Here is a 14,670-nt window from a genome sequence, read left to right as displayed (position 1 = left end):
GACCATTTCGAAATCGAAATCTTATCTACGCTGTCCAAGTTTTTATGCGACAACTCGATGACAACGGCCGGCCAGCTGCATTGTGCCCCACGCCGGTCGGCCCCACCAAGCCGGGATGCTGGACCGTGCAAAAAACAAAAAAACAAGAACAGCGCCGCCGAGCCCACCGCCGACTAGGCACGAAAATAATGTTGACAACTGTTATTGCGCACGATCGGGGCAAGTAACGCGAGTGAGCCGTAGGAGCAAAAAAGAAGCCCCAAATCGCGACCCAAACCCCGGCCCGATACATGCGCAGGCCAAACGGTTTGGGGGCCCGAGCCTGGTTTTCATGCTTTTGTTTTCCATTTGCTTTCCGCACCCGGCGATATCTGATGAACACATCGAGAGGCAAGCAGGGTCGCGATAAAGACCAGAAGGGTGACGACAACATGGTTGCGCCTGTCGTCTACGGTGTTGCGATGCGACATGCGGAGAACGCACATAAAATGTGCACGAAACTGCCCAAACCTACACAGCCAATCTGAACTATCCGCATCTTCCGCTTGCTTTCTGCACTGTGCTTGTGTGGCGGGTGAAGGCTGAACATATTTTCGGACAGTGTGGAATTTTGTGATCGCATTTTGCACTCGTATATTTGCTGCCGCTAGCCATCGCTCCACCCGACCCGGATCTTACACACACACGTGTGCGGTGTGTCCGGTACTACTTGTGCCTAAATTATGCTACAGTTGATCTTATAAATTGCTCCTATCGAGATCGATAGTGGCGAGCGGAGCGTACAGTGTCCAGCGCCCACCATATCTTGGCGTTACCATTTCTTTCACCTGCAGTACTAAATTAAAACCACCGAATCTGGACCAGCGGTACACTTTCCTGGTGCTTCTGGGTACATGGGATTACTTCCAACAACACGATCTACATCATGCGACAGTAAGTGGCACGTGGGGGCCCCTTCACAGATGTTTGCCGTACCGACTTGGGCGCTTATTTACGTACCGGCTCGTCTGGCGATGCCGCACGCCCCCTAAACTCCGAACCCGATCGATGCAACCGGACCGCAGACTGCAGCCTCGGGATAGATTGTGCTGATCCAGCCGTCCAAATTGAAGTACTCCCTAGTGCTCGGTGTCGGAGGATAGATCGCACCGTAAACCTGTTCATAAAGATAGAATCCGTAGCGTGTCGGGTGCCCATCATCCTCATCAGCGTTGGCCGATCGTGGACCGGGGGATAGATAATCTATGCACATACACATACACACATACAGACACACATGCACACGGAAAAAAGAACATAAAACGGAAACAAGTTCAAGCATTAGCAAAGCAGCGCAGGAGGACGCGGTTCGAATCGATCGTGCTACCGCAACAATGTAGTCAAGTGGATGGCGTGCGATCGGTGAATTAAAAGCTGAAGATGAAGAGTTTTGGCAGGAAAGTGAATCCACTTACCCACGATTGTGTCACCGTCCATGTATGTCATGCCGTGTGCGAGGGACGATTCCTATAACAGAAAGGGATGTAGTATAGAGGTGTTTACAACACAGCGGCGAGTTAATGCAAATTATAAAAATACAACCGATTAAATCTGAGCAATATATTGAACATAATCAGCTCCTGTTATCAATAGTTTTTTTTGTCTAATTACTCGTGATAATTTTGGTTATAAAAACACATATCGAAAAACCAGTGAGTGTAAAAAGAAATTGAAATAATAGTATTTAAGTATCAGGAAAGCTCAGTGTACAATACATAAAAACATATATAGAACCACTGCTATCCCTAAAACGTGTAAATGTAAAATAAAAATAGTTTTCAATTAATCCTATCAAACGCACAAAATGTTTTACTCGCACTAGCATGGCAGCAAGTAACTAGTGATGGGCAAAACGGCTCCGAAGCCGAAGCCGGCTCCGACCGGCTCCAGACAATTTCGGAGCCGGCTCCGCTCCGACGGCTCTGGAGCCGGCTCTGCTCCGACGGCTCCGGAGCCGGCTCCTTACTAACGGCTCCGGAGCCGAATCCGCACCCACGGCTCCGGAGCCGAATCCGCACCCATGGCTCCGGAGCCGGCTCCGCACCAACGGCTCCGCAACCGGTTTTAACACAAAGGACCAAAATAACTTTTTCAATGAAGTTTCAATCGAGAAAATCCGTAAATAGCGGAGTAGGTCATGTTTAAAAGAATTTATCAAAAAAAACATCGATGACTTTTGAATATTGTTAAGAAAGGCGAGACCAACGAATGCTACACAACGTCATGCATGTCAATACTGCAATCACATCGTGTATTGGTTTCCACACGTGCGAGAAGATGTATTCGTTTTTTTATTACGCTATCATACAATGATGTCTCTATTGAACCGTTAGTTCGGAGCCGTTGGTCTGGAGCCGTTGATTCGTCGCTGGCCCGGAACGGTGGGCCTGAAGCTGGCTCCGCAGCCGTTGGAACGGAGCCGTGAGTGCAGAGCCGTTAGTCCGGAGTCGGCTCCGGAGCCGTTGGTGCGCTCCGAAACGCCCATCACTACAAGTAACGCCATCTAACGCGGCATCCATATTGCATACATTGCGGCGTTTATCTTTTTAGTACACGCACAGTGGAATGCGCTATGGAAAGGACATGCGCAACATGTCGTTTGAATTTTGTAACGGCAAGCATCACGTTGTACTAAACAATCAAAATGTTGGTAATGTGAAAAAATTTCTCGGTTTGCAAATGCAACGGTAACATTGAATAAAAGTCCACTACACTTTTTCGTTATTTCAATATCGATTGCAGCTTTGCTTGAAAGTCTTGATGCAAAGGTAGGATTGTAACTGCTTTGTTTGAATACTCTCGTGTTTTTTTTAAGTCTATCAAACTCCAACCGTCACATTAATTGTAGTAACTTTGGATATTAATGTGTTTAAGCGTACAGAATAAAAAAAAACATGAATTCCAGTACAAGATCCAGTACACCATCATCATCAGATTCATCAGTGCGATACGAAGTGTACGAGATTTTTATGTTAGCCTGCTAACCTCAGTACATAGGGATTTTTGTTGGTATTGTTGATTTGGCTGGTATTCTGGTATTGTTGAAACTAATAATCTATTATATTTTATGGAATAGTCTGGTTAAATGGTATACCACACTTCGATCGTATACAAACGTAGCCCCTAGGACCGACTTACTTTCTCTCATTTTGTATAGATCTTCATATAGTGTAGAGAACTAATACTTTAGTAGGTACTTAAAAAATGGCAATTGAAAATAAAACCAATTCAATTCATCATTAGCAACCTAGACATTTGCTTCAAATACCGCTGCATACAATGAAAATCTGCACAGACGAATAATTTGTTCCAACACGCGATTAGCTAGAGGCCATCCATGCAAGGAAACGGTATGTCAATAAAAAATGAATTATTTATTACGATTTAATTCTGTAGTTTGTGTTTTTCGCCATACAAGGTGATATCAAACTTTAACTCATTCATATTTTGATACCAGTGTTTACATATTTAGGTTTTAAAAAACTCATAAATATTTCATAAACATGTGTAATGTTCAAACTCCATCACTGCAAACAAATATATTTCTAAAGATAAAAGTACAGCCAAAGTGCGCAACACAAGATAGCAACGACAACCTATCGCGAAATCTGTGCCATTTACACTCTCACTCACGGACGATCGTCATTCGATCAGCTTGAAATTGCTTTCCCCCCACCCTACTAGTCAACCTAGCGATAAAGTCAACCCCGTACCGTGGAAGAAACAAGTGGTGCAGAAACAAATATTGACACACATCGCATTTGTACTCGATGTTCTCGCGCGCATACATACATTGGCCAAAGTTTGCTGATCGTCGTTGAACGAGGCGCTCCTACCCGTGCCGTCAAAACAAAACAAAAAGCTCCAGTGCCAAAGTGTCACGGAAGCTTCGTGCGACCGGAAGTTGCCGGAGGTAAAGGTGAGGCCGCAGGGCCGGCGCGCTGACGCCATACGAATGACGACAATCGGGCGGAATGGCTCGAGTGGCGGCGCGGCTCGAGTGGTTGCGCAGAAAACAAATGCTTCGAAAATAATAAGTTCCTTGAGCGGTTCCACCACAAAACCCTTGCTTCGCCGACCAGCATCCAAACGAAAACAGCTCAGCATCACGGTCTATAATCAAAGAGCGAGGTGTTGTGTGGCCCTCCGTTTCGCGTATTGCCAGTGCGTGAACGGGTCCATGCGTCCAAAATTCTTGCGCTCTTGGCCTTACAGACAGAAACAGTGGCTATGTTCGAGTACTATAATTACTTGATCGATCTTACGATCGAGATGTACAGTTTTTTTTTTTTCATACTGCATTTGTTGCTTACATCCATTCACAATGCTTCCACCGAAGTAAACTCGATTCAGCGGTGCTTAATGTAATTTCATCTATTGACCACATTTCACATCTCCTTCGGTGAAACGTTGTTTGGGGCCAAGTTGAAGGTCATTACGCAGTAAAATTGCTCAGCATTCAAACATCGCTTCCCGTACACTTTCGCTTCCATCCATACACGTGGCGGCAGCGTAACGTTTGCGCAGAAGAAAATTATATTTTCCTCTAACTTCAACGGCAAATAGCGTGTGTGTGGCATTTTCCGCACGCTGAACATACATGATGTGAGCTACCATCACCGTGTGCTCCTGCCGATTGTGTTTGTTCTCGTGCCATTATTTGGACAGTGTGATCCATTGGCTGGATTTTTAACGATTTGCGTCGTACCGTATATCCATTTACGATGATGACGCGATCATTGCGGTGAGAACCGCAACAAAAACGATCTGTCCAGGCAGGCGTTTCCTGGAAAACGTACTTAACACCCGATAATCGGCTGGGAGTTGGAGAATAGAATTTTGCTTTTTTAATTACAATTTACACATTCGCCAAAAACTTACTCGCAAAAAAAAACCTGAACAGACTAATGCGTCACATTAGATAAAAGCAGCTAATTAACACTTGTCCACTAGCGGAAGCGCATTAGCGTCACACGAACAAACTATGCAAAGTATTACGAATAATCAATTGCTTTTCGTTGCGTAATTTTGTTTGCTGCTGGAAAATACTTTTGCTTTGCGTATTGTAATGCAACAGCCAACTGTCATTGTAAAAGGGTACAAATGCAAAAGCAGCGTCGACTGGTGGCCTGTAAATTGAATCGTTTATGATACCACCCATAATCAGCGACTATGCACATGCACACACACAAACACAAACATAAGCAAAACATTAAACACAAAAACAAAAGCCAGCGCATTGTTGCTAGCTAAATGTTTCGGCAAATGTTTACCCCTCGTCCGAGCGGCAACCAACGGCGACCGAGCATAATGCCCTCGGTCAACAGCGATAGGACAGTTACACAAGCATAGAGCCGCACAGTCTGGACGGGGGGCAGGGGAAAGACAGGGAGCGACACTTTCCAGTTTTAATGATCTGTTCGGTGCGATGCACTTAACACATTGTGATTCGGGCAGGTTACGAGCGTGGCCGGGCGGGCAATGACATCGGGCCAGCGTCCGATCCGGGTTGCGATGCCCGATAGCACTGCGGATGGTGCGCAACATTCGGCGGTTCATTAAAGGCGATGATGATGGAATACGGTAAAACCCTCCGAACGGCACACGGTAGAATGTCTCAATTTTCTGGCATGCCCTCGCGGTGCTTTAAACTAATACCGACGACGTGTGTTTGTGTGTGTTTTTGTGATCCAACCCCTTTTCATGTTTTGCGCAATTTTATCCAACGGAAATAAAAGGAAAAAAAGCCCTTAAGCAGCTATTTTCTCTCTAGCGCCAATGACGCAAATCAATCGCTTTTATCGCGCTTTTTCGGCCGTGTGTGTGTCATTTGTTAGTACTCACAGGAATATTCACCACCAGCCACTGCAGATAGAACCGTCGCTCACCGCCGTCGAACGGATCGGGATGGCCACTTTCCTTCGCCACAAACACAACCGTGTAGAGATGGTCCGGCTCCGTGTAGTCGTAGTACAGGACGGGTGGTACGGTGAACGCTTCCGGCCCGATCGTTTCGCCACAGTTCTGCTTCGACAGTACCCAGCCGGAACGTTCCACCAGCAGCAGCAGCGGATTGAAGGCACAGGCTGCGACCCGGTCGGCCGATACCGACGCAGTACAGATGGCCCGGACCGACGGCATCAAGGGTAAGGCCATGCCGACGAGCACGGTAAACAGCAGCACGCACCGCACCATTGCCGATGATGATGATGATGGGTTGGGTTGCGTCTCGCAAAAGCTTCGAAGTGGCAATGCAGCCTTGGTTGGACAGTGGTCAACACATTTAAAGCGGTTGCTTTCGTGTCCAAGACTACTTAAGCGACCGGCGCTCGTGCCGATAACGAGATGTACCGCTTATTTTTCAATTTCCTCGTAATCTTTGATAAGCGTGCGAATGTTTTCGATAGCCTCGGTGAGATCTTGCTCCTCCAAACCTATCGTGGGGAGAAACAGGGTAGAAAAAACGTTTAACTCACATCTATCAAATTATCGTGCGTGATGCATCTGTTCTTCCAAAAAAACCAAAAATAAAAACAACAATTACCTTCACTCAGATAATGGTAGAAAAAAGCTTTCCGATCGTACATCCGCTGAAACTTGTCGGCCACCCTTGTCCATGCCGTCCGGATGGCGGTATTGTTCGCGAGCATGCAGCACGCCAAATCGGACCGTGCCAGATCGGCCCCCGGCACCGCGATCGGCGGCTGAAAGTTGATGCCAATCTTGAACCCGGTCGGGCACCAGTCCACGAACTGGATCGAGCGATTCGAGCGCATTTCGAGCAGCGCCCGATTGATCTCGATCGGTGCAATGTTTCCCCGGTACAGCAGACAGCACGACATGTACCGGCCCGCCCGGGGATCACACTTGACCAGCTGGTTGCCCGGCTCGAAGCACTCGTACGTGAGCTGGGCCGTCGTCGGCTGCTCGTGCCGGGCCGTACTGCCCGGCGCCAGCGGTGCGTACGTCACCAGCGGATAGTGTATGCGCGGGAACGGTACCAGGTTCGTCTGGAACTCGAGCAGATCCACATTAATCGCGCCGGAAAAGCGCAGCGACGCGGTAACGCACGACACGGCCTGCGCGACCAGCCGGTTCAGATTGGTGTAGGTCGGTTCGCGCACGCTCAGGCTGCGATCGCACACATCGTACAGTGCCTCGTTGTCTAGCACGAACGTGCAGTCGCTGTGCTCCATCGCGACGTGCGAGGCCAGTATCGCGTTGTACGGTTCCACGATGACCGGCGATATCTTCGGCGACGGAAAGATGTCAAACTCCATGCGCGACGCCTTGCCAAAGTCCTCACCGAGCCGTTCGAGCAGCAGCGTCCCCAGGCCGGCCCCCGTACCGCCGCCCACGCTGTGAAACATCATGAAGCCCTGCAGCGAGGAGCAGTGTTCGCACAGCTTGCGCAACCGATCCATCGCCGGTTCGATCATCGTCTGGCCGAGCCGATAGTGGCCCCGGCCGAAGTTACTGGCCGCATCTTCACACCCGGTTAGCAGCGAGCTCGGATGAAACAGATCCCGGTACGTGCCGATCCGTATCTCGTCCACCACGGACGGTTCCAGATCGACTAGCAGCACGCGCGGCACACACTGCCCCGACCGGTCACAGCTAAAGAACGCACTGCAGTCCTCGTTGATCGAACAGTCGCAAAACAGCCCGTCCGGATAGATGCCGTGCTCGAGACAGTACAGCTCCCAGCAGGCACTGGCCATCTGTACGCCCGCCTGCCCAACGTGCAGCTGAATGATTTCGCGCTGCGAACGGAAAGAAAGGATGCGAAAAGATGAGTCAAAACGACAAACTTCCTGCAGACCTCTTTGCCAGTTGCAAATTGTTTCATTTTGTTTGCACAAATACACCACCGTTAACGAAACTCATCAAATGCCGTACATTTTTAGCCATTGCAGATTGTGGCGGTAATGGAGGTTTGCACTGTTCTTTTCCTCTTTTTTTTTCTTGTTTTCACAAACACTTTTCAAATTTGATTCTCTCACGCACTACATCAAAAATTTGGAAACCGGTTTCACGCAACGCCAAAAAGTCAACCACGAATACGTCACTGTCGGTGCCATCGTTGATTGTTACCGTCTAGCCATAGCAGCGTTACCATGTGCGTGTGTGTGTGCGAGCACGGTTGGCTGGGTCAATGTGTACTAGGATGCGCACGGTACTGGGCGGGCACAGGTGCTTTCAAAGCTTGGCTATAAAAATATTGATGTTCGACTACGCGGTACAAACGACCGAAACAGGGTGAAGACGCAGAGCAGCGAAGAGGCAATAGTCAATAGTGAGTATAAAGCGGGTTCGTCTCTTTAGCGTTACCTCAGAATTTTAGCGGGCATTGAAATCTTTTGATGTTTTTTTTTTTTCCTTTTCGGTCATTCTTTGATGCTGGCTTTGAATGAAGGAGCTTTAATGATGGGGCGATGGTCGAAAACGAGTATTACAAGCGGGTTACAACAACCGGTGTTAGAATGATGAAGGTACGTACAGCTTTACGCCAGAACCTGTTCTGCGACTCTGCGAGGTAATTCATGGTCCAACAATTGCTTCATGTGTGAAGTTGCCTGTTTTTATGTTCCCATAATTTTTCAGATAACAATGATACCTCATCGGCAAGGTTAGGTAAAGTTATCGTTTGAAGGTGTAACAAAAAGCCGTAAAATTAAACACAATTAACCCGGAAACTTGTGATTCCATACAACGCAACAAGAGCTTTAAAATGGGTTTGAGTCCATTTTTTAAACTACATTTATTATCGTTGTTGCTCTAGCTTTTACTCAGACTCAACTCAGCCACGCAGAGAACGCGGATACAGCAAATACTCATAATGAGCTCAAGGCTGCCGGTGCAAATAATCTAACATAATGCATATTTTGTATATTTATATCACCTTCCCACCACATCTGGCGCAGTCTCCGGGCAGGGTGAAGTATTTTTAGATCTAAGGCAACGAAAGAAAAAAACCAGTTCTGAACTCTTTTACATAACCAGAAATCGAAAGCACGTGGTGAAGCATCGGCGGTGGATGTTTTCGTTTTCAATATTAATAAAGCTGACAATCACCTTTAATCCGTCCACTCCTCTGACATGAAGTTATTGGTTTTGGAAAGCGCTTGTAAGGTGCTGTGAGTAATAAAGCATACAAGAGATAAAGAAGGGTCTATTAAAGACCATAGTTAATGTATTTGGCTAAGCAAGGCTAGCACTTGATACTGAACCAAAAACAATATTAAGCCTACAATACAAAAGAAACCATAATTAACTTCTTTCGTTATTTCTACAGCCCGTAGCAATCTGTCCATCCTTCCATTCATCAATCATGTTTGTCAACCTCGTGACGCGTGGGGAACGCAGCTGGGTACACTCTCACTAATGCGAAGGTACTAGCTCTCTACAACAAAATCTACAACACACGTAATCGCATACAGTTCGCCCTGAAATGTTACATGGCTGGCAAAACTTGCTACCATTTCTACCCACGAAGCCGCTAATCAACGGAATAAAGAAAGAAATCCTCCTCCAATCGGTAACTGCGTGGTGCCGTGATGGTAACGCGTCGGCTGACCTAATGGAAGGAAATTTGCACCTAAATATTATCCACCTGACAATGCGAACTGTAAACATGAGTGACTCCCACCTCCGAAAATATCGTTTTCCTAAACTCCGAAGCGTGTGGACGCCAAACAAACGCGCCCCCCATTCGCGTTGGCCAACTGTGTGCAACTTTCACACTGACGAGCGTGTACTGGAGTTAGTAAATTCAAAGCTGTGTTGCGGTTTCGGGCCAGGTTATTGTTGTGCCGCGCTATTTTACAATGGTAAACATGCTGGTAAGCCCCCCCTAAACCATACGAATTGTTTACGGTCGTGTTCAGGAGATCACCGAAACATGGCACGGGAGCCAGACCGCACTCACACACACACACAGATCTAAGAGTACCATGTTCCGATCCTTACCACTCTCGCATACGCATCTCCTCCGCGTCGATGTTCCGATCTGGCTCGCGCAGTGAGACCTTCACCGCGCGTGTTGATGATGCGCAATCTCTCACACATGGCGAATTGCGGCGACTGTACCTGGCGTAATGATCGCTACATATGCCCACCACACCCCGCCCCGTAGACACACACACAGCCACAGGGATGGGCTGGTGGACGGGCGCGTTCGTCATCATTCAATTGCCTCATTACACGAGTGCCTCCTCGCCGAGATCGCTCATAGGTGTGAACTTCATTATTCTCCCACCGCGATAATTTCAACGTCCGGTGGTGTCCACCAGCACCAGTACCCGCCCGAGTGGTAAGGGGTTACGGTAGAATTCGACAACTCGTTACGGCTCCTGCGCAACGGAGAGGGCAACGCAGGACGCCTATACTACACGTGCGTTTGTGTGCGCAGATTGCGTACCGCGCCACAATAGATATTCACCATTTCACCAGAATAGGCCGGTAGTTCTCGTTGAACCGCGCCACGAACAGCACGGCACGGCGTGGCAACGCGGCCGCTTATTTGTTCACCCCATCCCCTACAGGATCTCCAACTCACACCTGCAAAAAACACACACAGTTGGACCTTAACCCGACAGCTCCTCCTCGAGCAGCAGTTGACGAGAGCCGTCGACCGATCAGCGCAACACAAGCGCTCAGTACCGCCACGCAATCCGACCCGGGATGGAGTTCTACGAGCCCGCTCCGCTAGCGCTGGGCTACGGTAATGGTACCCGCGAATGGTTTGTGGACCGTTGGGACGCACTGCTAGACACGATCGGTAAGTTCGCTAAAGGGCGTGTGTTCGTGTGGTTTAGATGAGGGACTGTTGAACGAGTTTGTGCTCTGTGAAGTGATTATGCGGATGATCGTGTTATGGAAATGTGGTGCTAAATGGTGATGCTTTCTGCTCGCTACAGGAGATGATCAGGAAACGCTGTACGTGTGGGTGCTAACGTTCTACACCAACGCCATCTACTGGATACTGGGCGGGCTGTTCGTGGTGATGGATCTGACCGAGTGGCCCAAGTTTATGCGCAAGTACAAAAACCAGCCCGGCATGAACGAGCCGCTGGATTGGGAAAAGTTCAAAAAGGTATGCGCGATGCGACTACTAGACGTGCGTGATCCTTTACTAAACCAGTGTATACGTGTGTGGTTGTCTGTGTGTGTGTGTATGTTTTTTTCCTTCTTTGTAGCTGGTGAAAACGCTACTATTCAACCAAACCGTCGTCGGTATCCCGACGGCCTACATTGCGTTCAATCTCAGCCGAAACGGTGTGCCACCGCCGCGTGCCCTACCGTCGGCGTTCACGGTCGTGCGCGACTTTGCCGTCTGCATCACGCTGTGGGAGATCACGTTCTACTACAGCCACCGGTTGCTGCACTCGCGCTTCTTCTACAAGTACGTGCACAAGAAGCACCACGAATGGACGTCCCCGGTGGCCCTGGCCGCCATGTACGCGCACCCGTTCGAGTACGTCATCAGCGATCTGCTGCCGGTGTTTGCCGGCCCGGCCGTCATGAAGTGTCACGTTGCGACGACCGCCATCTGGTTCGCGTTCGTCATGGTGGACACGGTGCTGGATCACTGCGGCTACCATCTGCCGTTCCTTTCCAGCCCGGAATCGCACGACTACCATCATCTCAAGTGAGCAGATCCTTGGCATTGGGGTTCTCGAGTGCCTCCCAGGTTTCGATGTTGTATGTGGATGACCTTCTATCGTTTTCTGTGTTTTTTATTTACAGATTCAACCAGTGCTTTGGGCTGTACGGATGGATGGATTGGTTCCATGGTACCGATTCCGAGTTCCGGAAGAAGAAACAGTTCCAGCGGCATCACCGCATCGTCGGATTCCAGTCAGCGCGAGAGCTAGTGCCGGACAAGTGAGCGTCCTCGGTAGGATGGGACGCACTTCTTGTTTACTACTTTTGTGCTCGTCTGACTGTACAGTGATCAAGACCTGAGATGTCTCGGCCAGTGCGAGGGAGTTACTATTTTGTGTAAGGGTTATAGTTTTATTCCACAATAGTCAAGTTATTTATAGCATTAATGTCTTCAACTTAGCCAAAGTGGCTCGTGGTTGCAATTCTTCAACCAAGTGAATAAAATCTTGCGGCCTAACATGTTGCATAGTACAAATCAATCACTGTGTGTGTATACAAAATGAGCACTTTCAGCTTATTCTTCTTCTTTTTTCTTATGGAGTTTTCTCCGAAATTTTGACGATCATTAACGCTACCCAAACTCCAAACGCCAACCGTCCGGACGGTGGAACGCAGCTTAGAAAGGTGCATTTGGAAGACCTCGGGCGGGGGCTGGTCCGTTGGTGTCTGCCATTGGTGCTGTGGGACGGCATTCTGTCGTGGTGGTGGCACGAAAACATCGTTGCAAAATGCCAAAATACCCAACCTGCTTCGATGATGGATGATTGGAAAGAAATTACTAATGACATTGCTATTTTTCTCTCGACTCGTGATGATGTTCACCTGCACCAGGGCAATGGTGGGTGTAGCGTTCAAGGTGACACTTGTCGGGGTGTTGCAATGTTAACAAAAATGGAATATACATACTTCAAAGAACGTTGATGGGATCTAATGGGATCTAATTCAGTTTGTTGAGTTGTGACTATGGCTTCGGTTGAGTTATTAAATAGTTGTTTTAAATATTAAAATGTAGACTTTACATAGATCCACTAAAAAGACAAGATACGAGTCACAAGAAAAATACAAGAAATTGTAACAACAGTTAAACAGTTTATGGTTTTCAAAAAAAAATCCCATGAAGTGTTCCCCCTTTGCACCGTGGATTTGTGTCTTCCTTTTTCTCTTTTCTTCTCTTCGTAGCCAAGGCCAGCATCCGTATGAACATAGCTTTTCTTAGATGCTGACCCTCCTTTCGTAATAATCAAGCCCATGGTACACCAATACGTGAAGCCTAATCTGATCGAAAAGCGATCTCTCGTTAACTTGGAGGTTGTAATGCAGCCTGTCGTTTAAGCTTTGTGCTGGACTGAGTTGTCTTTGATGCTTCTGATGGATTAGAAATGTTACAACGGCTTGGATACACACACGGATTTAGACCTTTTTTTGCTTGTTTATATTTATTGTTGGAAAGTTTAACCATAAAAAGAAAGACATTTTACCCATATAGTTTTGCTGAAAAAAACATACTAAAAACTTAATGGTTCTTTACCAAATTTATTGCGTTTTTATGTACTATTTAGATAAAACCAACTTAATAATACTACTAGAGCTCTTACCACTTCATTCATTCCAGCCAATGATTATAACGATAGGGATGCATTTCGAAAAGACTGATCTATTTTTAATAACTTCATTCTGCGAATTTTAATCATCTGTGACCTAGATATCATGTGCGCGATAGGAATGATTCGATACGCGGTTTATGTCCACTTTATCGAACGATGTGTGGTCTTGATTACCCATCATTAGCAGTGACGGATAAGCCATCAGACACTCAGCTGGAGTCTGACCGGTTGCACATAATTTATTCTAGCTAATGACCGGTATCATAGCGCGAATTAAAGCGAGGTGCGACTTTTATAGGTGACAGTTTGACCCTGAGTTTGCACATTGTTGCCATTTTGTTTGATTGATTGATTGATAGATGCTGTATTTCCAAATTTTAAAGGCTTTGGAGCGCGTTTATCTTCAAATTGCATTAAATGATCCATATGTTTACGTTTGATTGCATGCTACAGTTTATGGCGTTTACTTTCTGGATCGATTCTTTCATGATCGATCGAGTAAAGTATACGTATAGATCAAAATAAAATGTTTCTCCCCATGGAACTAACTACCCCGTCGAAGCATTTTATTCAAAGAATACACATATCTGTAAACGAAGATTTTAACTGAGTTTAAGAAGCTGCGTATCGGAGAACTCAGATTGGACCTAGAGTTTAAGAGCAGTGTTATATCGTTTCTTCCAAATGCACTCAACGTGGCAATAACACATTTCAAATATCACACAATTATTTTCTTAAACAACATTCCAAAATCGAACACCCGGAAAAGTGTTCCCATATCATTCGACCTAAAAGCATACTTCAAATTATTTTCATAACAAACGCATCGCTCTCCGTTCTGCCAAAGGATGAAAATAAAATGAATTGCAAAATATGAATTTGATTGATTCGAGCACCCGTGATGACTTGAATTTTTATGTTTGACATGATTAAGTCAATTTAAAAATGCTCCAAATAGCTTCAATCATGTTATAGAATTAATTAGACACATTTTTGAGTAGTTTTTGTTTCGCAATCTTGTTGCCATGACCTAGAAAAAAAAATGACCACCGAAAAAGACATACGCAGCCGCCCAATCGAGCAAAGCCAGTTTAACCTCACGACCTCGTATTTTTAGCACAAAATCGAAGTGTGTAGAAACTTCCACGCAAAACTCAGAGTCACGTCCCTTAAATAGCCACGGCGAAATAAAGGGTTATGTGCGGCAGGAAACACGAACGAAAAACGTAGCCAAGCACCAAGCATCAAGTTCGAGAGCAATTAAGGAGCTTCGGTGGCCCAACGGAGATCGATGAAACAACATCAAATCATTTCAAATGACGGATCAAAATGGCCCATCAATCGAAATTCTCAGGCCACA

The 14,670-nt window shown here is 46.8% G+C and overlaps 3 protein-coding genes across 3 annotated transcripts; 1 reads left to right on the top strand and 2 right to left on the bottom strand.

Annotated features, from left to right (window-relative positions):
- Positions 1-854: 854 nt before the first annotated feature.
- LOC133391581 (uncharacterized) lies at positions 855-6,234 on the bottom strand. The gene is made up of 3 exons (XM_061646734.1): positions 5,884-6,234; positions 1,455-1,506; positions 855-1,242 (listed from the first exon to the last, which is right to left on the bottom strand). The coding sequence occupies exons 1-3, from the start codon at positions 6,232-6,234 to the stop codon at positions 1,028-1,030; spliced, it is 618 nt and encodes a 205-aa protein (XP_061502718.1). The 3' UTR covers positions 855-1,027.
- A 144-nt stretch (positions 6,235-6,378) lies between these two features.
- Positions 6,379-8,315, bottom strand: LOC1273198 (tubulin alpha chain). The gene is made up of 3 exons (XM_312152.6): positions 7,939-8,315; positions 6,584-7,802; positions 6,379-6,473 (listed from the first exon to the last, which is right to left on the bottom strand). Exons 1-3 carry the CDS (start codon positions 7,948-7,950, stop codon positions 6,394-6,396), a joined length of 1,311 nt encoding a protein of 436 aa, XP_312152.6. The 5' UTR covers positions 7,951-8,315; the 3' UTR covers positions 6,379-6,393.
- Positions 8,316-10,458: 2,143 nt separating this feature from the next.
- On the top strand, positions 10,459-12,185 carry LOC4577211 (fatty acid hydroxylase domain-containing protein 2). Its single transcript, XM_001237433.3, has 4 exons — positions 10,459-10,819; positions 10,959-11,134; positions 11,238-11,689; positions 11,788-12,185. Exons 1-4 carry the CDS (start codon positions 10,723-10,725, stop codon positions 11,927-11,929), a joined length of 867 nt encoding a protein of 288 aa, XP_001237434.2. The 5' UTR covers positions 10,459-10,722; the 3' UTR covers positions 11,930-12,185.
- The last annotated feature ends 2,485 nt before the right edge of the window (positions 12,186-14,670 follow it).

This window comes from Anopheles gambiae, chromosome 2, assembly GCF_943734735.2.
Source record: "Anopheles gambiae chromosome 2, idAnoGambNW_F1_1, whole genome shotgun sequence".
Lineage (NCBI taxonomy): Eukaryota > Metazoa > Arthropoda > Insecta > Diptera > Culicidae > Anopheles > Anopheles gambiae.
Note: the sequence above shows the minus strand (reverse complement) of the source record. Positions and strands in the feature narration are given on the sequence as shown.